Source organism: Ochotona curzoniae, unplaced genomic scaffold, assembly GCF_017591425.1.
Source record: "Ochotona curzoniae isolate NIBS_2020 unplaced genomic scaffold, NIBS_Ocur_1.0 contig_908, whole genome shotgun sequence".
Lineage (NCBI taxonomy): Eukaryota > Metazoa > Chordata > Mammalia > Lagomorpha > Ochotonidae > Ochotona > Ochotona curzoniae.
The window spans coordinates 18306784-18331136 of record NW_024466607.1 but is presented as its reverse complement, the minus strand read 5'-3'; the positions used below and the strand labels follow the sequence as shown (position 1 = coordinate 18331136).

Genomic DNA, 24353 nt, shown 5'->3' with positions numbered 1-24353 from the left:
AACCTAGCATCTGCAAGGCAAACACACGGGTGCAACTGTTACGGCTACGGCCGTTTCCAGCAGGCCACGAGCAAGGAAAAGGACATTACCTTGAGGAGGATTTCGACAGTAAAGATGGCTGTGAAAGCATAGTCAAAGTAACCCAGTATCTGCAAGGGACAACACGTGGAAATGAGACAACAGCATCTGGGTAGACATGACCATGACTCACCCACGGGCCAGCCCCTCACGTGCCATCAGAGCCCCCCTTTCCCAGGGGGACCCTGCTGTCCAGAGGCCAGGTGCAGAGACGCTCACTGAGACCCACCACAGCCTAACTACAGCTGTTGCCCCAGCGGCAAGGCCTTGGCCATCCTTGCCTCCCCAGCCACTCACTGCTGAGGCTTCTTGGTCTCTGGTCTCAGAGGCTCCCTTCTCCAGGTGCCTATCAACTTTTTCTCATCAGAGCGCAACATAAGTTACTTGTGGCAACCAGTGAGATGACAGCCCTATAGACATTATTATTTTTTTGCCTTTTTAACCTTATGCACAGTTCTCATTCATATGAAGCATGTGGCCCTCCAGCGGGGTGTCAGGTCACTGGAAAAACAGAGACCTCGGTGACCCCAGGGCACTGTTAACTTGCATGTGTCCCTAGCACTCTGGCCTGTTGGATTAGACAGTGAAGTCTCTTTCCCCAGCTGTTTTTCTGGGCTGACTGAGCTGCTGGGCAGAGGCTGTCTGACGGGCCTACCCCTGCCTAATGCTCGGCCTCTCACACTTGATAGCTTGTGCCAACTCAAAGAACAGACAGACACTACAATGTATTTCCAGTCTTCGCCATGTAGCTAAGACTTTCTGAAAACACCATCTATTCTTCAATAAACTCCTGACAGTCCCTTGTGGGGAACCTTCTTGTCCTGAGACACTGGACTGAGGATATGAGACCTGTGGGACCCTCGCAGGAAGCCTGACCACTTCCTAAGACTGCGCACTGTGAATGGCTCACCAAGACCCTCAGCCTCTAAGACAGTGGCAACTAAGATCCCATCAGCAGCTGAGATGGCCTTGGCTGCTGATATCTCTGGGGCTTTGAAGGAAATGAAGGGAGGGACTGTGGAGCCCACCCAGGGCTGCCCGCTGTGCCGAGCAGAGCTGAACGCTAGGCGCAGGATGGAGGCGCTGCTGTTGGGCAAGGAGCCCTGCTGGCCATGAGGTTTCAGCATGGGAGTAACCTCAGGGGACAGCCACAGTACTCTGTCACAACCAGGCGAGGACCTCGGTTGCAAGCCTAGCTCTCCCTCAGAGGAAGCTCTCCCTTCAAGGGTACTTATTCTCTGATTCGTTTCCATTTCTAAACAGATGAACTTTGCTAGAACACTACTGTGTGCCTGTGGTCCTTGGGCAGTCAGTGGACAGTCCCTTATTATCTGCCAGGTCACAGAGGGACATTCATGTGGAAGACACCTGCTGGCCAGGAAAGGCACTGCACATGCAGGTCCTATGACCCAGCCCCTGGTGCTCAGGAGCTCATCTATATTCCTTAAGTTCCTCATTCCATTTCCCTTAATTTTTCACTAAAAATTCACTTACAGCCAAAACACAATAAAATACTGTAGCGTTTTTTAAAGCAATGGTATTGTACATTTATCTGCCAACGAAGAACAGTAACATTTCTGGGGAAAGCAACAAGGAATCAGATTCATGAAGATGGAATTAACATGAAAAATAAAGAACAAAGGGCCAGCGTCCTAATGTGACACATAAAGCCACCACCTGCGACACCAGCATCCCACGTGGGTGCCTCCTTGTGTCTCTACTGCTCTGCTTCGATCCGGCTCCCTTTTAACACTCTGGGAAAAGCAGCCCAAGAGTTTGGGTCCGTGGCACCTGAAAGAAGCTCCCGGCTCTGACCTGGCTCAGCCCCAGTTGTTGCTGCTATCTGGGAAGTGAGCCAGCAGATGGGAGGATCTCTCTCTGTAACTTTTTCATATATAAATATTTTTAAGATTTATTTTTATTTTTGGTGAAAAGTCAGATATACAGAGAGGAAGAGAGACAGAGAGGAAGATCTTCCCATCTGATGATTCACTCCCCAAGCGGACATAATGGCTGGAGCTGAGCCAATCTGAAGCCAGGAGCCAGGAGCCTCTTCCGGGTCTCCACATGGGTGCAGGGTCTCAAGGCTTTGTACTGTCCTTGCCTGCTTTCCCAGGCCACAAGCAGGGAGCTGGATGGGAAGCAGGGCTGCTGGGATTAAAATCGACACCTGTATGGGATCCCAGTGGTGCAAGGTGAAAACTTTAGCTGCTATGCTACCATGCCAGGCCCTCAAATATGTATTAAGGAACATGAAGTGGCAAAGCAAATAATCCTTTGCCCATTGCTACTCCTTCGTAACTCCTGCTTCCACTGTTTAGTCATGACATCTCCCCCACATTGTCACCCAGATGATGGAACCTGTGGACACAGAAGTGTTCATCGCCAGTGAATAACCAGAGTCAGCCCTGTAGCTCCCCAACAAAAGACCTCATCGTGGGGCCGACTGACCCCAGGTGTCACCAACACACGCTATGGGAGGAAGTGTACATCATCTTCCAGCTAATTAACCTGAGAGATGTAGAGAAATGGAGAAAAACAGCAGGCAGCCTTGGCGCTCCCAACACATCCATGGGAACATGGACCCACGCACCTGTTTTCATCCTCAAACCTCTAACAATTTTATGTGTGGAAAAGAGCAAGGACCAGGCAAGGCCTTGGACGCACACTGACTGTCCTGGCTCCCTGGAAGCATCTTGGTGGGAGCCCACAAATGTGTGGCAGAGTTGGCAGCTAGCAGGCCTCCCATGGGAATGCCATATTGGTGGGGCTGCTGGGGCACAGACTTATCCAGGTTCAAGTTCCTCTTCCAACACAGATGCAGTCAGAGAACGAGGTCTTTAAGACCATCAGGCTAGTCAACAGCAGAAAATGAGACTCTCAGTTAACCTCAATTGCCTCAGTATGACCACCATCCACCACGGCAGCTCCCCCTCTTCACCCAGCGCCTCCCTCGTTTGTGCAGTCGTGGGTGGCACCAGCATGGCAGGGCCCATCGCAGCCCACGGGTGCCACGGCGGTCCCCAAGAATGACTTTGCGTGGTGCTATCTCAGTGCGCTTGGATGCTCGTGTGAGGACGTCTTTCTCAGAATGAGTCACAAAGCAATGTGTGACTGTACTGCAGCTGGGCAGCTTGTTGTTAAACCTACCCAAGATAGCAATCTTACCCGTCAACTCTCGGGACTCCAAGGAGCCCGGGGTGTGTGGCACACCCACTTTCAAGTTTACTTTCTCCTTGCTTCTACGCTTCCATTTGCGACAACTCTCTAACTAGGTGTGAAGGTGATTCTGACCAGCAAGGGAGCCAAACTGTCAACAGCAAAGAATCTAGAGGGCAATCGGGTCCTTCCCCGACACTGGAGGTTACTGGAGAGGATTTGAGTCAGAGCTAGGATGGCTGAGTCCATAATGACCAGTGTAGACAAAGCAGAGGTACTCGGGCACGTGCAGGCTACAAACAAAGCACTTCCAGCTGTGCCAGACACCTGCTCCCACTGCAGCCTCCTGGGCCCCTGGGATGGCCATCTCATCTGCCCCTAACCCTCCTGCTCCCCGGAGCCTTACCGTGTTCCGGAAGGAGTGGCTACGGATGGGGTCCTCGGCAGCCAGGGCAGCGCTGCTCAACATGATGAAGACAAGGATGAGGTTGGTGAAGATGTGGTGGTTGATGAGTTTGTGGCAGCCCACACGGATCCTGCGGGGGAAAGCCAAAGCATGGACACAGCTACCAACGGCACCTGTCCACCCTGAGGTCCTTAGGAGTGGGGGCTGCTGCTGTGACAGATCAGGCAGGGTCTTCCCCTCCTTCATGGTCCCCATCCAGCACACCAGAGTGACCCCCTCCCCCAACAGGCAACCCCTGTAACTCTGGGCTGGGAATAGCACAGAGCCTACTGCCTGACATCCTTAGAAGTGGGCATACTGCCCTACTACAGATGGGAAAACTGACACCTCAGTTCCTTTGGGACAGGGAATAACCTTTTCTGCTGTGCTAAGGCCCAGGGATGGATTTTCAATCCAGCTCTGTCTGAAGTGTCTACTACAAAGCCAAGCCCAGTTGCTCATCTTCCCTGTCTTAGAAAGGAAGCTGACGTCAAGAGCCGAGCAACATTACACTCATCACTGATGTGCTGCACGTAGCCAGAGCCTGCCTGTGGTCACAGTGTCCGTGTAAGGAAATACACCCTAACTCAGCAGGTGAGTTGACTCCATATCAAACTTGGGATGCTCTTATGAGAGACCGCCAAGCGCCAGCAGACCCCGCATGTCTCACTGACAAGATCAGGCCCAGGTTAAGGCTAACACCCAGCGAATCGCAGGCCTGGCTTTTCCCCTGTCTCGTGTGTATTTCCTGCCATAAATGCTGCCCATCCACATTGATAAGTGGAACCCTGAGCCTCCTCTGGTGTTGAGGGCTGTCTAAGCCCTGCGTCTTTCTTTGCTCAATTAAATTCCTTAATGTGCTGGGGCAGGCACTGCGGCATAGCTGTTGAACTGCCTGCTTGGGATGCCTGCGTGTCACACCAGTTCAAGCCCTGGTCTGATTCTCATCCAGCTTCCTACTGACACACTCCAGGAGGCAGACAATGGGTCAAATGCCTGGGCCCTGCCATCTGCATGGGAGACCCAGACAGAGTGAAAGGCTTTGGTTTGCACAGTCCTGGCTGAGGCAAGCATGCAGGGGAATAAACCCGTAGGTGTAAGGCCTCTCTCTTACCACCTTTTAAGCAGATGAAAACAAAAACATTTAGTAAGTCTATTCAATTCCTCAAAAGCAATTTAATGCATCTGAAGTTTTCATTTTAACACACACAAAAAAATGAGATAGAGCCTCTCTTCGTACTGCAGGAGGGAGGGGATGTGCTATATTAAAATCACAGCCTGCAGCACAAACAGAAGAGGTTTGCTTCTGTTGTATGGAGATTTTGTCATAGAGGTTGTTTTCATTTGATAGTTGCCCACCACAAGCAGTTCTCAGAAGGAAGTGAGGGGCATTATAGCACAGTGCATTAAGCTGCCGATGTGTGATGCCAGCATCCCAAATGGGTTCCAATCCATATCCTTGGTACCCCACTTCCTACCCAGTTTTTTTTGCCAATGTGCCTGAGAAAGCAGTGGAAAATGGCCCAAGTCCTTGAGCTCCACCACCCAGGTGGGCGGCCCAGATGGAATTATATGCTTCTGGCTTTGTCCTGGTCCCAGTCCTGGTTATTGCCAGTGTTTAGGAAGTGACCAGAGGATCCTCTTAGTGTCTGTCTTTCAAATAAATAAAACCCTTGTGAAAAGAAAAAAAGAAAGAAAACAAAGTGAAATTTTCATCATCATTTGCTAATGTGCAAGGATAGCATGATGTGGTTGAGTTCTCATCATGTGCTACGGCCAGGGGCAGGAAGCCGGATAGCTGGGCCTGACAGCTCAGGCCTGAGCTCCAACCACAGCTCTACTTATCCCTCTGCCCTTGCTGTGCCATGAGTTAGTTAGGACCTTACAGCCCTTACTTCCATGCAAGACTACAGAATATAAATATCTTTGGACCTACAGAATATGGATAAGTTTATATATATATCCTTACGACACTCTAAGGCCACTTACTGTTGGCTGTTGAGGGCCCTGCACGTCCTACAAGCTATGAGCTGCTGAGTCCAGGGGAGACCTTCCAACATGTGGGTCAGGGTGGCCATGGCTTTAGGGGACAGTCAACCATCCTTGCGACCAAACATGCGTGGTAGTTACAGGTGTTGGCAGGATCCACTTAACATCCTTCTAAAGGATGCCCAACCACAGATAGGCTCGCATCAAACCCTCGCATCTCAAAAAACTTTGGTGTGCCTTGCCTCTTACCTGAGTCTTTCGAGGCTCCATGATGTGCATCACACCCTCACCCAACAGCCAAGCACCATGGCAGCAGGTCTAAAACTCCCCTGTAGCCATTTATGTGCCCCTGGCATTTCTCGTAATCCCCGATGATTTAAAACCTAGAATCCCCATTAGTAAATAGGCTCCTTCCTCCTCCAGGACTTGTGAGTCACTGCCACGTTCCCGCTTTGCACCTTATCATTTTAACATGAGAAGTGCTATTTTAAGCCGAGTATCACAGGGCTGAAACGAATACTTACAACCTATAAAATACCACAGTGCAATATTACTTGATCACCATAAAATTCAACTGGGAAAAAGCATCAACTAAATGGGATCTCAGCATGAAGTTTGCCAAGGAGATCCTTGGTAACAAAATCCTCACCCCACGGTGCGGCCTGGCAGGGAACCCACTCATTGCCAAAGGGTCGTAAGGAGGAACGAGCTCCATAACAGCAGGGCCGTGGGCGTCAACTCAACATCCCAGTGAGCATGACACTTCTCCATCGCCACTGCTGTGGCAGTCAGAACGTGGCACCTCCCAGGACTGGCCTCACTCTCTCAGAAAGGAAAAGTTCCCCAAGAGAGGAGCCGAGGGCAAGGCTGACAATGGAACAGGAGTGACATGGGGGCTCCTGGGAGCCACTTTCCCTGAGCCCAGCCCACCCCTCAGACCACATGCAGGGACACCGCGCTGAGACCAGGAAGGTGGTATTTACGGGTTGGTCTTGCTGAGAATGAAGAAAGCGCTCCCTTCGGGGATGGGGGCAATTTTCTCCTTCATGTTCAACTCGGAGATTCTGCGAGGACGGGGACCTGCGGGAACCTCAGGTTCATCCTCTTCCTCCTCCTCTTCCTCTTCCCCTACTATAAATGAAACACATTTTTTTTTTTTGCAGGCATGAAGCAGTGATTACATATGCATTTGAATTACTGTTCTCCAACTCTCCAGAAAATTTGGCTTATGCTTAAAAAAAGACTATCTGCTTTCACTGAACCAGAATCCTCCCCAACCCTGCTCCTTCAGAATCCAGGCTGCATGTGATATGTGTGGTTGGTGTTGGGGGGTGTGGGGAGTATGTGGGGGTTGTGTGTGTGTGGGTGTAAGGAGTATGGGGATGGGGAGCATGTGCGGGTGGGTGGGTAGGTGTGGTGGTAGTGGTATGGGTATGGGGAGTGTGTGGGGGTGTTGGAAGTGGGGAGCACACGGGGGTTGTGTTTGGGCATATAGGGGTAATGGGTGTTGGAGGTGTGGGTGTGGTAGGGTAGAGGGTGTGCTGAGACATTTGCTGTCTCGGGAGCTTGCTTAATGGCAGCAATGAGGTCTGTCCCAGGAACAGATGTGACCAGGTAATAGGTGGCAGCAGTGAGATTCTCGCTGCATCCTCCCAGCAGCAGGCCAGATGCCACATAACATCCTTAACTCAGCCTTAGAGCCCACAGTCACACAGGGCACAGCCTCCAGTTGCCAGGCTGTCACCTGTATCACCACAAAGACAAGTGTTAACTGTGAACACGTCAGGTAAGGGCTAGCTCTTATGGGCCGTCCAACCCACCCACATGTTCCTCTTCTCCATCTGGAAGTTGGCACACACAGGCTGCAGCCAACTGATTCACAGGCAAATGTGCTCTTGGCTTCAGTGGCCTCAATCACCCAGCGCGACCTCAGCTGGGCCAGGCCCAGGGTCAGATGACCGCAGGCAGTGGCACAGCCACCTGGCTCATGAGCTCAGGACCTGTCTCAGGCCTCTATCAGCATACCTGGCACATCACAGGGTGGGTAGGGATCCTTGTCTTCATCCTCTTCCCGGTAGTCATCAATGGTGACCTAGGACGACAGAGGAGTCAGGAGGAAGGGAGGCTCTGACCTAAGCACACTCCAGACAGGGCACAGGGCACAGTCAGCCCCAAGTTCAGTACAGGCTGTGGAACTCCTCCTTAAAGCACATGGGAGTGTGTGTGTTGGGGGCGGGGGGTGAAGAGACGTTGATTCTGGGCCTGGTGTGGTAGCCTAGTGGCTAAAGTCCTCCCCTTGCGTGTGCTGGGATCTGACACGGCCGCTGGTTCATATCCCGACAGCCCTACTTCTCATCTAGCTCTCTGTTCCCTGGGAAAGCAGTTAAGGATGGCCCAAAGCCTTGGGACCCTGCACTCATGTGGGAGATCTGGAGGAAGCTCCTGGCTTCGGATTGGCACAGCTCTGGCCATGGTGGCTGCTTGGGGAGTGAATCGTTGGACAGAAGATCTTTCTCTTTGTCTCCCCTCCTCTCTGTATACCTGAATTTCCAATAAAAATAAATAAATCTTAAAGAGAGAGAGATAGTGATTCTGTTTGAGATAGAAGGCCAGAGGGCAGACAAAGCCAATGGGTGTAGCTCTGCTCCAGCTGTGGGTCTTTGGAACCATGCATGGCTCTGTTCCTATGCCAGGGTAGTCAAATGGGTCAAGTGCCCACCATACTCAGACACCTGTCTTTCCGCTGGTCTGTGAGTGCCATGGAGACAGGGACACAAGCAGTTTTCCTCATTCATCAATCCCAACGTATCAACTCAACAAACCAGCAGAGAAATGCAGCATGCAGAGCTGTCAACAGTGAGATGGAGTTCGACAGATATGGCCCTGAGTGTACCCAAGCCACTGGGGAGCCTGGCAGGAGACACCTGCTCACAACTTCAGATTTTAAAACGCACTCGAGATGCCAACACAGTCTTGACCCCAGTGGAATCTGACCACACAATTCCAGGAAAGAAAAAAAACAAGTGTCAAACCAATTAGTGTGTATCACACCAGCTGCCTGGTTTCACGATCAGCTAACGGCCCGTTTGAAGACCAGTACCCCAAGAAGTCAGCTGTGCACAGGGTGTCCCGCTATTTACCCCAAAATTCACAGGTGTGGCACACAAGGCCCTTTCCCACCATAAACAGTACATTTTTGGAGCTGCCCACTCCACTGTTTTCAATACCGGGGTTAGCTGAGTTTTGGAAGACATACCTTGTTCTCACTGTTGGCTATCTGGTTGACTTCCGGTTTGTTGTTCTTTTTATTTTCTAGGCTCTCTTTCCTGGATGGAAGAGAAAACAGTGACACAGGTCACAAAACAGCCACATGACTGTCTGAAGACAGTCCTTGGGATTCTGAATCCATGGTGCACCAGGATCTAATCGGGCTGGCCAGGCCTCCTGTGCCCAGTCCCTGAGCAGGCAGCAGCTCAGCTGGAAATGGGGTTACCTGGCAATCTTCTTCCTTTCTTTTTCCTCAGCTTCTTCTTTCTGAGCGGTGTTTAGACTTTCGGCATCAGCCAAGTTGTCTACAGCAATGGCCAAGAAGACGTTCAGTAGAATGTCTATTTTGAAATATTTAAGGGCATAACACATCTCTTTAAAAAAAAATTTTTATCGACTTCCAATCAAAATGCAAGACAGAAAAAAGCAAGATGGTCAGAGATCTTCCATTTGCTGGTTTCCTCCCCAGATGCCTACGGCAGTTATGGTACTGCCAGGCAGACACCAGCAGCTGGGACTCAATTCAGGTTCCCACCTGGGCAGCAGAGACTGAAATCCCTAAGCTACCATTATTGCCTTCCAGGATATGCAGCAATGGGAAGCTGGATTGGCAGCAGAGCTGGGGCCCAGGCACATGGGTAAGAGATGTGGGTATCTCAGAGGGCATCTGCTAGACCAAATGCTGACTCCAAGAGACAATACCTTCCAGACACACCTGGTCCCAATGGCCATGTCACACCCTCGGCATTCAGGGAGACAAGCGGTTCCTACTGCTAGGTTCATGTGACAACACCAGAGGATCATAGGGCCGTTCATTTGTTCATTAGATGTTTTTTTTTTAAAGAGATTTATAAATCTCACTTCAAAGTTAGAATTAGAGAAAGAGAGAAAGAGACAGAGAGTGTCAGAGATTTTCCATCCGTTGGTTCACTCCCCAAATGGCCACTATTGCCAGAGCTTGACTAGTCTGAAGCCAGGAACCAGGAACTTCTTTCATGACTTGCATGTGGGTATAGGGGCCCGAGAACTTAGGCCATCCTCTGCTGCTTTCCCAGGCCATAAGCAGGGAGCTGGATGGGAAGTGGAGCAGCCAGAACAAGAATTGACACTCATATGGGATGCCAACATTGAAGGAGGAAGATTAGCCTTCATGCCTCTGCACCAATTCATTTTTGTTTTTCTTAATGAAACTAGAAACCTCCAGAAGACAGTCTGGGAAGAAATAAAGTTAATACTCAATGAAACCTATGAAAACCTGCAAGTGTTGCCATCTGTGGGGGTGGATCTTCACACCTGTGCATCTACACCTCTGAGACCTACTGAATAAAGTGACATAAATGTGACATAATTTGAAAAGTACTCTGCTTTATTCTTTTAAAATGCAAATCTATCCAGCTGAGGGCTTCCAAGGCAGGATTCCTTCAAGGGCTGTGCATCACTCCGAGAATGAGCCCACTGCACTTGGCAGCATGAGGCTACCTCCTTCTTCAAAATGTTTTTATCTATTTGATACAGAGTTTCCATCCACTGGCTCATTCTCTAAATGCCCATGTGATCAGTGGTTGAGTCAGGCCAAAGCAGGAGCTAGAACTTCACCTGGGTCTCTCACATGAATGGCAAGAACCCAACTCCTTGAACTACCACCCACTAACTCCCAGAGGACGCAGGAGTGGAACCGGGACTAGAACTCAGCCCTCCATGATCAGAGACGTGGGCATCCCAACAGGCATCGTCATGGTGGGACCAAACGCCTGCCCTGAGGCCTTCTCCTGTGAAATGGCATTCAGAGCCCGTGGGCAGTTCATTCATTCCTTCACCCAAAAAACACCAACTGATTCTAGTGTGACTGACTCCCTGACCCAGCAGGCTATACTAAGTCTTCCGAAGAGTACCACTGGCTGGAATTTAGACCACTAACTGGATCTTTCCATTATTCAGTTGAACTTGCTTTCTGTGTACAGTAAAAATTTTGATGATTAAAGTATCAGGTTTTTCCAGCTCTTGCTATAATGATGCCTGCGAGGGTACTTTCCAAAAGCTTATGGACAAAATGGAGTTTTAAAGTTTACTTTGGTGCAACAGCTGGAGATCCATGCATATAGGGTTTTCTTTGTTTCATAAGAAGCATGTTCCATGAATGCTTTGAGTAGTCTTATATGTGGTTTTCTGGAATCTCTGTTAAGTACTCTGAACCAGGTTCCCAAGTTAGAAGCTGCCTTTCTTACACACTAGTGATCACGGAGATTTCTGAGACTTCCCACCCTTCTCCTTCCCCTGCACCCCCACCTGCTGCCATACCTCTTCTACAATGAATGTAGCTCTATTTCTGGCACCCAATCATGTCTAGGACAAACTAGGACAGGAGCCATGGGGCACTGCCCCTATATCCTGTATATCTGAAATCTCAGGTGGGTTCTGACCACATAAACCAACACAACCTAACCAAGTACTGTTGCTGAGATCTTTACGACTAACTTTATTCAAGGTTTTAAAGAGACAGAACACGAGTAAGGTACATCACAGCTTTCTAACGACCTTTGATGGCCTAACCTGTTATTTAGCTGGAGCTGTGGGGAGCTTGAGAAAGCAATGTATCCTGGGGCAGCCCTGGCCACATGAGCACTTCCCCTCTACTGAACACGGAATGAAGCTTAGATGGGAATTAGGGCTGAGACAGACTGTATGGAATTGCCCTCTCTCGACGGGCCAACTTTGCAACACCACCACACTCTTTCAGGTGAAGGAAAGGATACAAAGATTTCTGTCCAGAAGAAAAGCCTAGCACCTGCTTTAGAGGTGTTATCCAGATGCCCTGGAACAGTGACACGCTGTGGAAGTCACATCAAAAAAATCTACTGGGCATCTATGACAAGCCCCCACCGTGGGCTTGGGGGACATGAGAGGCAAACACAGAGTGGAGTGTTGATTCTAGTGGCGGGAGACAGAACACAATTCTGTAAGCATCTCAGGCAATGACAGGTGTGGCTGAGAAAACTCAGTGTACAACTGTACGGGTGCCAGTTCAAGACTTGGCTGCTCCATTTCCAATCCAGCTTCCTGCTAATGGCCTGGGAAAACAGCGGAGGGTGGCTCAAGTCCTTGGACCCCCGTATCCAAGTGGGAGACCCGGATGAAGCAACTGATTTTGGCCTGGCCTAGACCTGGCTCTTGGGAAGTCAATCAGCAGATGGAACCTCTCTCTGTCTCTTCTTCTCTGTAACTCTTTCAAGTAAACAAATCTTTTAAAAAAGAAAAACAAAAAGGCCAAGGGGTGGTAAACTGCTCACTAGCTTAGCACTTACTGAGGAGGTCTTCATGGGCTGTTATGCACTAGGTATGGAGGAATGGAAGAGAAACAGATACGATCAGTCTGCAGAATTGGGAAGGTCTGAGGGCTCTTTCAGATGTCCAGGGCTACACAGAGTATCTCTTACAAGCAAAGGGAATGAAACGGGCTGTGAAGAGTCGCACAGCACGCTATGGCAGCTAGACAGTGGACATCTGATGCCCTGAAACATAGGTCCACACGCTAAAACGAGATTCAGGCCAATCCACTGAAGGTGGCCTGTGCCAGGGGTCCCAGAGGGTCTGAAGAAAACACAGGGTCAAGACAAGGAGGACCAACTGGCCGGGCCCTTAGCTGTCCCCTGGCACCTGCATGGGATGCAGATACTGAGCCACACACGTAGGTGCCCGTACACGTGACATCTCACCAGCTGGCTGGCATTCCTGCCCACAAGCCTGGCAGTCTTCACTGACACAAAAAGGGCACCCATCAATGTGGAAGTGAAGCAGAGACTGAGTAAGAGGGAAAGGGCATTCACCTCCCGCCGCCACCACCACCAACACCTCCGTCACTTGAGAGGCCTTAGCGGGAGACAGTGGCCCAAAAGCCCTGGCGGGCGTGAAGGATACAGTTGCCGCAGATGAAAAGGATGATGAAGTAGATGCAGACGATCATTCCCGAGGAGGACGGGCCGCCGTACGCCATGATGCCGTCATACATCACGGCGTTCCAGTCTTCCCCTGTCAGAATCTAAGACGCCAGAGCCGCTATTAGCCAGCTGGCCGGCAGGTGGGTCCACCGTGCACAGCTGCTCTCCCCGAGTTTTTGGAGGCGGCTTAACTCTGGTTTGGGCTGCTTTGCGCAGTCCAGTTTGCACTCAACAGATCCATCTGTCATCCCGGAGAATTTTCAAAACACCATTTTTAATGACACAAACAGATCTGTTAGCAAGTCCAGTGAAAAGAAAGGGACTTGATCTGAGAGATGGATGTACCTTTGGAGCCCACCCTCAGCCAGCTTTCATCCCCTCCCCAGGGTCTCTGTGGGTCAGACACACACACACCACCCAAAGAACACAGTCAGTGCCGTCTCTGGTTTTTCAGACACAAAGCATAGCAGGGTGCAGGAGTTTTTCTTTCTCTCCCAAGCAGCAACACACCCTGGAGACCCTGTGTCAGCCAGCTCATCTCACTCTCGGTAATTGCCACATGGCATTCTGCACACTCAACCGTGGAATTGGAGGTTTCTTATCTGCGGCTCTGCAAGTGGAGAGTTATAACCGCTGCACATAAGTTTACAAACGACCTGAAGAGCAGAGACTACTCAACCACGTGCAAGTTCAGATTTTAACATTTCTATTGATGCTTGGGAATTTAATCTACCATGAGGCAGAATCAGATAACAACTGACAAATCTTTGAGCAAGCTATCTGGTTGGGATGGTGGTCGTGGAGGGGGGGTGGGGAGTGGGAGGTCATGAGGAAGAAGAGCCTTTATCTCTTATCTGGATTACATATTTTGAAAAAGCGAACTTCTGTGACTCACCATCACACAGAAAAAAATGAGCAAGTGATTTTCAAAGATAAAATAATTCACTGAAGAGGAATAAGAGGCTGTTGGTCATACGAAAAGATACTCAGCTTCAGTACTGAGCAGAGGACAATGAGATACTGTTTGTACCCATCAAGCAGCAGTGCTAAGGCCTAGCCACTCACCAGCCACGGGCACTGGTGGAAGGTAACTAATGCACTTTGAGAGCACCCTGGCGGAGGTGGCACAGCGCACGACAGGCAAGCGCCCCTGCCCTCGTCACTCGGCTTCTGGGCACGGGTCTTACCAGTCTCCCCCAGATGTGTGTTCAACTCCAGTTCTGGGAGACAAGACTGCTCACAGCCACATGTTCCCCAGTCAGGGACTAGTGACAGCCATCATGGGACCCCTGGACCACCTTAAAAGGAAGGACCAAGCAGGAAGACTTGTGGGGGATATTGTCCGTGACAAAAGCAAGGGATGCCCAGCAGCTTGGAGGATGAGCTGCCAGCTGTGCGAATGTGCCCACAGGTGGGCTGCTTCCTAACAATGAATGTTTATCTAAGAACACGTGGCCAACAGCACGGCAGTCACTCTGTAGAACAGCAAGTGAGGGGCTGCATGCATCCCAAAGCAAAAAGAGAGGCAGGTTTCTCTGAAAAAACAGTGATTGACCAGAGATCCAAATTTCAAAATAATTCCAAAAAGTAACACCAGGCCCAAAGCAGCAGCAGCAGCAACCAAGTCAGAAAGAACCTCACAGACCAGTTCCTGTGCTTCTTCAGGGAAGAGCAAATGACCTGACTGAGGTCACCAACCTGGATATGGAAAAACAGCCACCATGACCTGTGTACTGTCCTTCCCGTGTCACCTCCCTGCCTCTTCATCAGGGCTTGCAGGCTAGTTTGGAGTACACGAGAGGCAGCAAGGACAGGTGAGCCCTTTTAGCTTAGTTGTCAGGGGCTGTTCAAGGCAGCGACTGCACTCAGAATTGATCAGGTGGGCAGCTGGGAGATTTCAGCTTGGAGCAGGGGAAGGTAGAGTGGCAGAGTCGTCCCTGCCCTTCTCAGGCCATGTCCTCAGGAACCATCACCATCACAGTAAAGAGGACAGATGGGAAAAGGAGGCCACTTCATCCCTCATCACCTGAATGCCTCCAACTTCACACCTAACCACTCAGGCTTCTGAACTCACTTCCTTCCATCAGTCTATTGTTGCCCAGGATTATAAACCCGCCTGCTGTGAGAAAGCAGCCCAGAAACCTCACAAAACCAAACAAGGCTTTTGGTTTCCTATTCTTCAACACCATTACCGGTCTTTTAAAAAAGCAATATTGCATCACATCACACAGATACCTGGGGGAGGATGTCCAACAAAGCAACAATCCAGAACACACAAGAACAGAGGTTATTCCTAAAAACAGGCTCTTCTGTGCCTTACTCGGCAACAAGCAGGCAAGATCTCCAGGAGTCACAACTGCTCCTGCCCAGGGTGCACCTGCTGGACAGAGAGAAGGGGGCACACACCTGGAACACTGTCAGGAGTGCCTGGGGGAAGTTGTCGAAGGTGCTCCGCTTGGTCTGCGTCTCGTCAAAGTTAAACTTGCCACCGAACAGCTGCATCCCAAGCAAGGAGAAGATGATGATGAAGAGGAAAAGCAGAAGCAACAGTGAAGCGATGGACTTCATGGAGTTTAACAAGGATGCCACTAAGTTGCTCAGGGAAGTCCAGTGCCTGCAAGGGAGAGGGAGCTGTGGGACAGAGCAGATGGCCACCGACTCGGAGCACGATCGTTGCCACCTGCCGCATGGAGGTCACCTACTGTGGGATGCAGGTTTGCTTACCTGGTCACTTTGAAGATCCGTAAGAGGCGCACACAACGGAACACAGAGATGCCCAGGGGAGACATGATCTCCAGCTCCACTAAGATAGTCTCCGTAATCCCACCACACACCACAAAGCAGTCAAACCGGTTGAAGAGAGACACAAAATATGCTTGCAAGCCCAGGCTGTACATCTTCACTAGCATCTCACAGGTGAACAGCGCCAGGAGGACCTTGTTAGCAATATCTGCAAAGACAAAGGGTGCTCGAACTGGGCATCTCAGCACCGGGAACATTCCTGGTCCTCTCCTCCCCACCAAGCTTTGCACACACTGCAGCCCCAGGGCCCTTTCTGCTCCTGTCCCCATGTCAGCAATGGGGCATTGCTGCTGATGGCTTTGCCTGTCTCTGCTGGACACTCGGCTTCTGTGACCAGCCAGAGGCATGACCCTGGAGTGGTCAGTCCTCAACTGCTGGACCTCAGTTTCCTCAGACATGAAATGGAGAAGGGCAGCTTCCATTCCTTGGCTTCTGAAACATTCTTGTCCCCCAAAAGCCACCAATTTTCATGATTTTGACATTCATGTATGTCTTCTTTCAGTAAATACACAAGACCTTACTTACAACACACACGTTCTCTCTCTCTCTCACACACACACACACACATCCATCAGCTCATGCTTACAATACTCTGCTGTCACCCATCAATGCCATTTCTAACAGGAGGAAATACCATGATGCAGGCTGGAGAGGGGGAAGGAGACCGGGCTTGAGGTAAGGGTGGATTCTTATGGGCTCACACTTATGCAAGTCCCAGCAGGCTGAGGCCAGCTCTCTTGTACTCTGCTGCTGAGGCATGCAATGCTGAAGCTCCAGAGCCCCTAACCCCAATAAGGCTTTCAACCAGGGAACAGGGAGAAGGTTCCTGGACATGACATGAGAAGCATGGCCTTGGTTAATCCCAGGAGTTGCTGCACCCCAATTCTTCAGCACTGGCTTGGGACTGGATGGCCCTAGAACCTTCTGATCGAGTGCTAGACAGAAATGGCCCAATGTGCCCTTGCATGCCCATCAGGCAGAACTGAACCCCAGGAGACGGCCTCTGGTCATACCTTGGATCTGTGTCAACCAGTCCGGTTGATTGTAGTGCTCAGAGGAGATGGTCAAGGTGTTGAGGAACACCAGGACAATCACCAGCCAGTAGAACGTGACAGACTTCACGGCGGCCCTGCACCTCCTGCGACTGAAGCGGTTCCAGCGTCGCCAGCGTCGGCTGTGAGGGAAGCACACATTACTCCCTGGGCCCCCGGGGTCCCCTCGGTGTTGCCAAAACACAACTGGGCTTGCACTCTGATGATGCTGACTACAAACACAACTCCCAACCTACATGATGCTGGTGTGTAAATACAACCTTGAAAAAGCCTCAACTTGACCACACTCTGTTCTGGGTTCCCCACTCTGCCAAGCTCAATTCAGCCATTACAGTCATTGGGGAAGGGAGGATGGTGAACCAAAGGATGGAAAACCTTTTTGTGCCTCTGTCCCTCTCTCTAAGTCTGCCTTTTGAATAAGTAAATAGATAAAACAAAACTAAAAAGTAAAAGGGGCCACAACTGCTCTTTGGAAAGGTTGGGGAGTCCTTAAAAAAGGAAAGATGTGGGTTAGATGCTGACCATGGGGACAGAGCAGAGGCTGTGGACCTGGAGCAGATGTCATGGCCAAACGGACTGGGGTGGAGAGGAGCTCAGCGCTGGATGCTTGGGAGCTTGTGACACAAGACCAGCATGGCTACATCAGCAGCGTCACGAGGCAGGGCATAAGCCTGGACCAACTGCGGCACACTCTCCAGCTGCGGGGAGTCGCAATAGGAAGGTACACTGTGCTTATGTCTATGTTGCTGGAGATCAAACTTACACACAGCAAGGTTTACTCCATTCAAGTGAGCACAGAACACAGTTTCCATCCATCGGGGAAGCTCCTCTGAGATGAACCCATGCTCCTCACTCCTGGTTCTTGACAATGACAAGTCTACCTTTTTGTTTGTTCATTTGTTTTGGTCCTGAATGTCTCGCTCCATCCAGACCGTCAGTCCTGCCAGGTGCAGCCCTTAGACTATCTTTTTCCACCAAGCAGATACTGGCAAGGTCCTTCCATGTGGCCACACACGCTTACTGCTAAGTGCTATTCCTTCATATGGGAAAACCACACCACACCTACCCATTTGTTTTCTGACCAACATCTGGGGTATTTCCAACTCGGGCTAATGACAAGGATGCCATCCACACTTGTGATGGTCATTTTCATTTTTCTAACCACTGATGGTCACTCCCTGTGCTCATCCATCATTCATATGTATTTGGTGACTGGCCCATGCAAATCTTCTGCTCATTTTAAAAACTGAGTTCTCTTATATTTCACACCATTCTTTATACATATCCAGATGCCAATCTTTTATGAAGTATGATTTGCCAATATTTCTCTCCAAGTCTGAGTCTTTTTTTTCCCTGAGTCTTATCTTTTCAGCCTCATTTGAAGGAGTTTTAATTTTGCTGAAGCCCCAATTTATCAACTACCTTTCCTGCTATGAACGGTGCATGAGCTGTTCTATCTCTGCCTAAGTCAAGGTTAAAAAAACTTTCTATTTTATTCTAGAACTTTTACAGTTTCAGGTGTCATATTTAACTCTACATCTTTTCTTTTCAGTTGATGTTTGGACATTCGAGTGTAAAGGGTTTTCAATGAAAAACAGCCTTTTCAGAGAAAGGTTTACAAAAGATAGCAACAGCTGCAGGTATATTTTACCAACTGAATGTGTAACCTGCATCCAGAAACAGTATCGTGGGTACTCTAGAAGGTTTTTCCAACTCTCTTCTATGGAAAGCTTTTAAGATTAAAAAAAAATTCTGGAGACACCAGTCACAGAATATTAAAAGGACTGCTTAGGAGATGAAACACGTGGGCTGTTGTGTGGAGTTGGGTTTGCAGTGGGGGGATCTTTGGCACCTCTGAGACTGCTCCCCGCAGGGAGGCGTGTCCTGCTTTGTGGAATGGTTCACGCTAAGCTTCAGTGTTGCAACCCACAGAGTAATAAAACAAGCCTAGCACAACACTATGCCAGAATCCAAGAAACCAGTGCAAGGGCTAGAGACAAAAGAAACATACTGACCTGAGTTTGGATTTTGAGATGGCTTGACTGAAAGAAAGACAACAGAAAACATTAAGATGTTGTCAGAATGGCTTGGTGACCACTCCCCTCCAAGGCACCAAGGCAAGCTGAGCTATGGTGAAAGCCATGCACGCAGCCTGCGTGCAGCAGTGCCAGAAATGCAGCAGCAGCAGGCTGCCCGGAGTGAGGGCAGAGCAGAATGGAAGGTGCTATCAGTGCCAGCCGGGCAGGCCAAGCACCCTCGAGGGCCTGGGTAGGAGGGGACTCGGTGAAACCTTCTCCCACAGTGGACAGTAATGCCAGGGAATTCTGTTTCCACCCACCCAAACTGTAGCTGCCAGGGCCTCCCCTGTCTTCAGACACCCCTGCATCACAACAGCAGAATCTGTGGCTGCTACCATCACCAAGCGAGTCCTGGCTCTGCTGGCCGCTCACTGGGTGAGGACACAAAAGCAGCACACCCCACTGGGCCTCAGTGGCCTCCTCTGTACACTAAGGAAGGCACGCCCATCCCTTGCTGACTTCACGACCTTGCAGGGAGGATGCAGCAAGACAGTGGAGGCCAAGCCACATCACGCATTGTTGGGTGTTCTCACAGTATGTCATTTTTGTGAAACTGCCAAGAAACAGATCAAGCCTTTTAAAAATACTGTTCCTGAGGTGGCCATTGTGCGGCAGCAGATTAAGCCACCATTTGGGATGCCTGCATCTTGCATGGGAGTACCAGTCTGAGTCCCCTGAGGATCCAGCTTCCTGCTAATGTACTCCTGGGAGGCATCAGATGGTGGCTCTAGCACTGAATCACTGCCACTCACGTGCATGACCTGGAAGGAGCTCCAGGATTCAGCCTAACCTAGCCTTGACTATGTGGGCATTTGAAGGAGTGAGCTGGCAGGAAGACAATCTCTGTTTGCTTGCCTTTCAAACAAATATCCAAAGTAAACAAACACAACTATGTCTGTACTTGGAAGAGGTGAGACATAAAGGACACCAGCTGGAAGCACACCAGCAGAACACGGGCCCAGGGCTGCCGGCCAGTAGGCAATGCTCCATCACACTGTGCAATGCTGGAGTCCACATCCTGTAGAACGGTCTTGTGCGTATCACTGGGATGCAGCCTCCACCATTAAGAGGATAGGGCAGGGCTCCAGGAAAGAAGTGTGGAGGAAGGCAGGGCCACTAGTGGTGAAGGCCCCGTAGTGAAGGCAAACTTTAAACGTTCTAGGGAGTGGTTCTGCCATTCAAGCTCTTTGCCCCAAGCATGGATGCCAAACCCGACTCAGAGGAGAACAGGCCTTTACCCCCACCGCCGACACCCCGAGGGCCCCGCCGTGGCTGCGCCTCTTCTTCTCCACCAGCACCTAACAGACACAGTGGAGGCCGGGTCACCTGACACGCCCTTCCCAGCAGCACCTGGCAGGGACCACTCAGCAGGAAGAGGTGCGTGAAACCATGTGGAGCCCCGTGGGGCTGAACATTAAGGGAGACCCCGCCCAGGTCCGCCCCCTGCCCTTGAACCTGGAGTATCCTCCTCCCTGTGCCCTTCTCATGGCCTCCACACTCACCAGATATTTCCACAGCAGCCCCGGGTCTCGCCTTCGCCACTGACGTTCTCTGTGTTCACAGACTCGGTCTCGCTGGTGGGCATGCTGGCTGTGGGTAGAAGGGGAGGCCTCAGCCACACTGGTGGTGCTGCTTCCCCGGGAGTTGGGCTCTGAGAAGCAGCACGGAGGGACTGGGAGGGCTTGGCCAGCCTCAGGAAGGGCTGAAGGCCCAGGCACTTGTGGTGTATGGCCAGCCTCAGCTTCTGGAAGCTGCTGAGTGCACCTGGGACCTGCAGCCAGCAGGTACACCACCCGCTTCTGGATGCTCCCCGTGCGGAGAGGCTGTGGAGCCCCACAGAAGCCTGTCATTGTGCCTGGGTCCCGATTTCTGGGTTGTGTCTCAGGGCGCCCCCCCAGCACCTCAGGCACAGGTGGACTAGATAGCCACCGTGGGCAAAGGTGTCGCTTCCTCACATTTCAGCACAACTCAGAGGAGCAGAGCTGTCGGGATGCGGAGGGCAGTGCCTGGCGGTATGACACACACCGTCCCTTCTGACAACTCCATTCATTCCTGGAGGATTTACTGGATGTTTCAGTTGTGCTGAACTTGTAAACAGAAGGTGCTTACTAAGTAAGCTGGCACATGAGCACCGAGGAAGCAGATGAGAGTGCTACAGAAATTCATGGAAAGTGGAACTAAAGTTAATTCTGGTGTGATTTTTTTTTTGGCCATGCACAGTGTTGTTTCTAATGCATCCTTTCCACCACCTGTTTAAAGACCCACAGAGGCTCTGACCAACCAGTGAGCAGAGGGCAGAGTGGGCTGCAATGGTGCAGCCCCCCGACATCTCTAGGCCCCATAGGTCTTCTCCACAGCAGGACGCTGAGCAGACATGGAGGAAATGAGATGACCCTGCCACATCTGGGGACCCAGGGACCCCTTGGAGGCACCGTATGGCATGAGGACGCCTCCTCTTCTCCACTCAATGGCCTCGGGTGCGTGCAGGGCACTCAGCTGCAGCAGAGGTGGGGCATGCAAAGACTCTGACAGAATTCCATGAACTAAGCAGAGATCCCTGGGGGAGTTGGGCAAAGGGTCCCAGAGTCAGCAATGACCAATTCCACCGCAGGTTGAGAGGGTCACCGGACACCGAGGTGTGGCAGAATCATCCAGACTCCCCCTCCTTGATCCTGCTGTACAGTGCTGCCCACAGTGTCCTCCATATGGGCTGTGTCCATATCGCCCCAGGCAGCAAGGATGCCCCAACTCCCTTTGCAGAAACGGAGCGAGTAAGGCCTGAAGGGAGGTTCTGAGCCCCAGCCCAGCCTCCAAGGGAAAAAGCAGATCAGTTGCTCTGTGCCCAGGGCGGCTCCATGGCTGTACCTGCTCCAGACAGGGACAGGGATAAAGGCAGTCTGATTCCAAGAGCCTAGAGGATGAGAAACAAGGTTTGACGGGCAGGACCCCCCCTAATCCCTGGTGCTTTTGAGGGCAGCCAAGCACCTGAGGTTGCCTGAGCGGTAACTGCAGCAGTTCGCACAGTCAAAAGCTCCAGAAATGAAGGCCAGGTGAGTTAATCAGGGGTTCAGACTATCACGGGTGCTCTGGCGGCATAACCTCCTTCCTTCTTAAGTCGGGGAACAACACCACTCTGACTCACCTGTCTACTGCTCTACTTACAAAAGCAGATAGAATCAGACCACAACAATCCACAGTTGATCATGCATTGAATGCCATCTTCCATTAACATAGCACACACCCATTCACTCGCACGCACACACACACGCAAACATGCCCCACCCCCACCACATACTTCACATATACATGCACATACACTGTATACTCAACACCCAAACATACACGTACCATACACACACTATACCTACTGCGCACACACACACACCTACCACATCCTCAGGCCCCCAGACACACCTGACCTACCACACACCCCACACTCACACATCACAGATGCTCTTGTAGTTCTCCTGTCCCCTTTTCCACATCAGTTCCATGCAAAAGTCAACCAGGTTCATGGTCAAAGCCTCTTTCCCACACAGCATCACCCTTCCCTGAGGAGGCCAGACAGATGACTGTGAGTCAGCTCTGGGTGAACCATCATCCTGCGTGGTTATCACAGTTACTAAGGAGGACAGAATTCACACGTGAAGAGCATCCGCCCACCCTGGCTCCCCTCCTCTTACCCCCACCAACATCTCACCTCTCTTCCGACTGCAGCTTCCTGCCCATACAACTGTGGTGCTCACTCCACAACCTACAAGATCATGGCCACCCGGAACAGTTTGCTATCTTGTGGTTCCAGTATTAATCCTACTGGAATATTGCTCTGTATTCCCAGCAGAACCAACTTCTGAACAGACTAAATCTTGGAGATCTTTTATGGTCTTCAGGCCATGGCTTACACTGCTTTCGCTACTGATGCATTCCTGAAGCTCCCTTTTTCCAATGATTTAACGGAAATGGAAAGTCACACACAGCCTATGGTGAGGGAGGGTCGCTGCTTTCCATTTCCAGCTTTATTCTACAAAGTTAAGAACTACTTTCGGTGCATTTGGGCTAAACCAGGCACCAGGACAAGCCTGTAACCTGAAACGTGATGCTGATATGTGCTGTAACTTGCCTGCTTGCAAGCCGGCAGAAGCCTAGGGCGTGTTTTGCCCTCTATTCCAGGAACCGGCATCTCTGGGGAGCACTCAAGGGCACACCCTCGGGCTTAGAGAGTAGGTGTGCTGCGAACGGGTCCGGGGTGCTTTGTGGGCCAGGAAGCAGTGCCCTGCAGCAGCTCAGCACAACCCAGACTGCAGACATGAGTTTGCAAGGCCTTGTTGGAGCCACTCCCTGCGGCTGTGGGTCACCCTGATCCTCTGCGAGACCTTGTCATGGGTCCGGATGCCAGCAGGGGCAACGCGGCATCAAATAGGCCACTGAGAAGCACAGTTTCTCAGGCCAGCACGACAGCTAGCATTTCACCCACCCATTGGTTACCTTTCATTCTGCAGATGAACTTCTCAATATCACCTGCCTGGCTTGCGAGCTCAGAGGCAAACCAAGAGACCTACACACACATGGCACACATGTGCACATGTTCAAACACAAAGTAAATGAATCTCGAGTCTACTTGTGTAGCACAAAGTCTCAAAATGACACTCCACCATCAACACGCATATCAGAATCTCAGACCAGCTCCCTTCAGAGACGGAGGTAATGAGGTCAAAGCCATTAGAATGGATGTCAGGGAAGAGTGGACCACATAATCAAGTGATGCAGGAACAGGAGCTGTCCTGGCCCCGTGCTGAGCGACTGATCTGTAACATGAGCCATGGAACAGTTTTGTCTCTAAGATCCATTTACCTCTGGCCTGCTATAGTTGCAAAAACATTCAACACTCACACACTGCATGGTTTTACCCCCTAGGACCTGCAGAAGGGTGAGGGGTGAGTGGTGTTCCCTTGCTTTCCCCCAGCAACCCAGGAAGACAAAGGGACAAGGAAGGCCCTACACGACGGTCCACCCAGACTCCCAGAGCCTGCCCAGGAGGACCGACTCCAAGCCCCAACCTGAGGCACAGCAGCCCAAGGACCAGAGTGCAGTATAACAAGCAGCAGCTCCCCAAGTTCCTGGCAAACCCGAGGGGACCACAAGCTAAACTGTGCCCATGGCTCACCAGCCTCGCCAGACCTGTCCCCGTGGCAGACTCGGGGCATGGATGCCCTGGGAGCCTAAACCCCCCATCCATCCTGCTCTCCCAGGACAGAGCTTCCTGCATATCCAAGACTGCAGTTCTCTCTGTGTCCCAGGAGCCTCAAACTTCTGAGCCTTCCCCTGCCTCCACAGGGAACGGTGTGGAGGGGAAGGCAAGAGGTGGGATGAAGAGGCTCTGGACAACTGATTGGCATCGGCAGCAGAGGCAGGCCCCCTTCCCATGGGCCAGCATCTTTTCATCCGGGTTTCATGACAAGCATGAACAGTCATGTGCCAAATCCAAAAGGACCTGAGACATGCCCTGGGGGCACCTGCACATGCTGGTGGTGACACACTCAGCCAGCAA

The 24353-nt window shown here is 51.0% G+C and overlaps 1 protein-coding gene across 5 annotated transcripts in view; it reads right to left on the bottom strand.

The window, feature by feature from the left end:
* The window catches only part of CACNA1D (calcium voltage-gated channel subunit alpha1 D), a 419352-nt gene that overhangs the window by 66400 nt on the left and 328599 nt on the right, over positions 1 to 24353 (bottom strand). For 4 of the 5 annotated variants that reach the window (XM_040994635.1, XM_040994637.1, XM_040994639.1 and 1 more), the window contains exons 10-21: positions 20308 to 20395; positions 18743 to 18769; positions 16689 to 16849; positions 15598 to 15823; positions 15280 to 15487; positions 12854 to 12974; positions 9165 to 9279; positions 8928 to 8997; positions 7697 to 7763; positions 6655 to 6802; positions 3644 to 3773; positions 90 to 149 (exon numbers count right to left, since the gene is read on the bottom strand). In XM_040994635.1, coding sequence (XP_040850569.1) covers positions 90 to 149; positions 3644 to 3773; positions 6655 to 6802; positions 7697 to 7763; positions 8928 to 8997; positions 9165 to 9279; positions 12854 to 12974; positions 15280 to 15487; positions 15598 to 15823; positions 16689 to 16849; positions 18743 to 18769; positions 20308 to 20395 — 1421 coding nt within the window. Of the gene's footprint in view, positions 1 to 89; positions 150 to 3643; positions 3774 to 6654; positions 6803 to 7696; positions 7764 to 8927; positions 8998 to 9164; positions 9280 to 12853; positions 12975 to 15279; positions 15488 to 15597; positions 15824 to 16688; positions 16850 to 18742; positions 18770 to 20043; positions 20104 to 20307; positions 20396 to 24353 lie in introns of all 5 variants that reach the window. The other variant, XM_040994634.1, reaches the window with a different exon arrangement.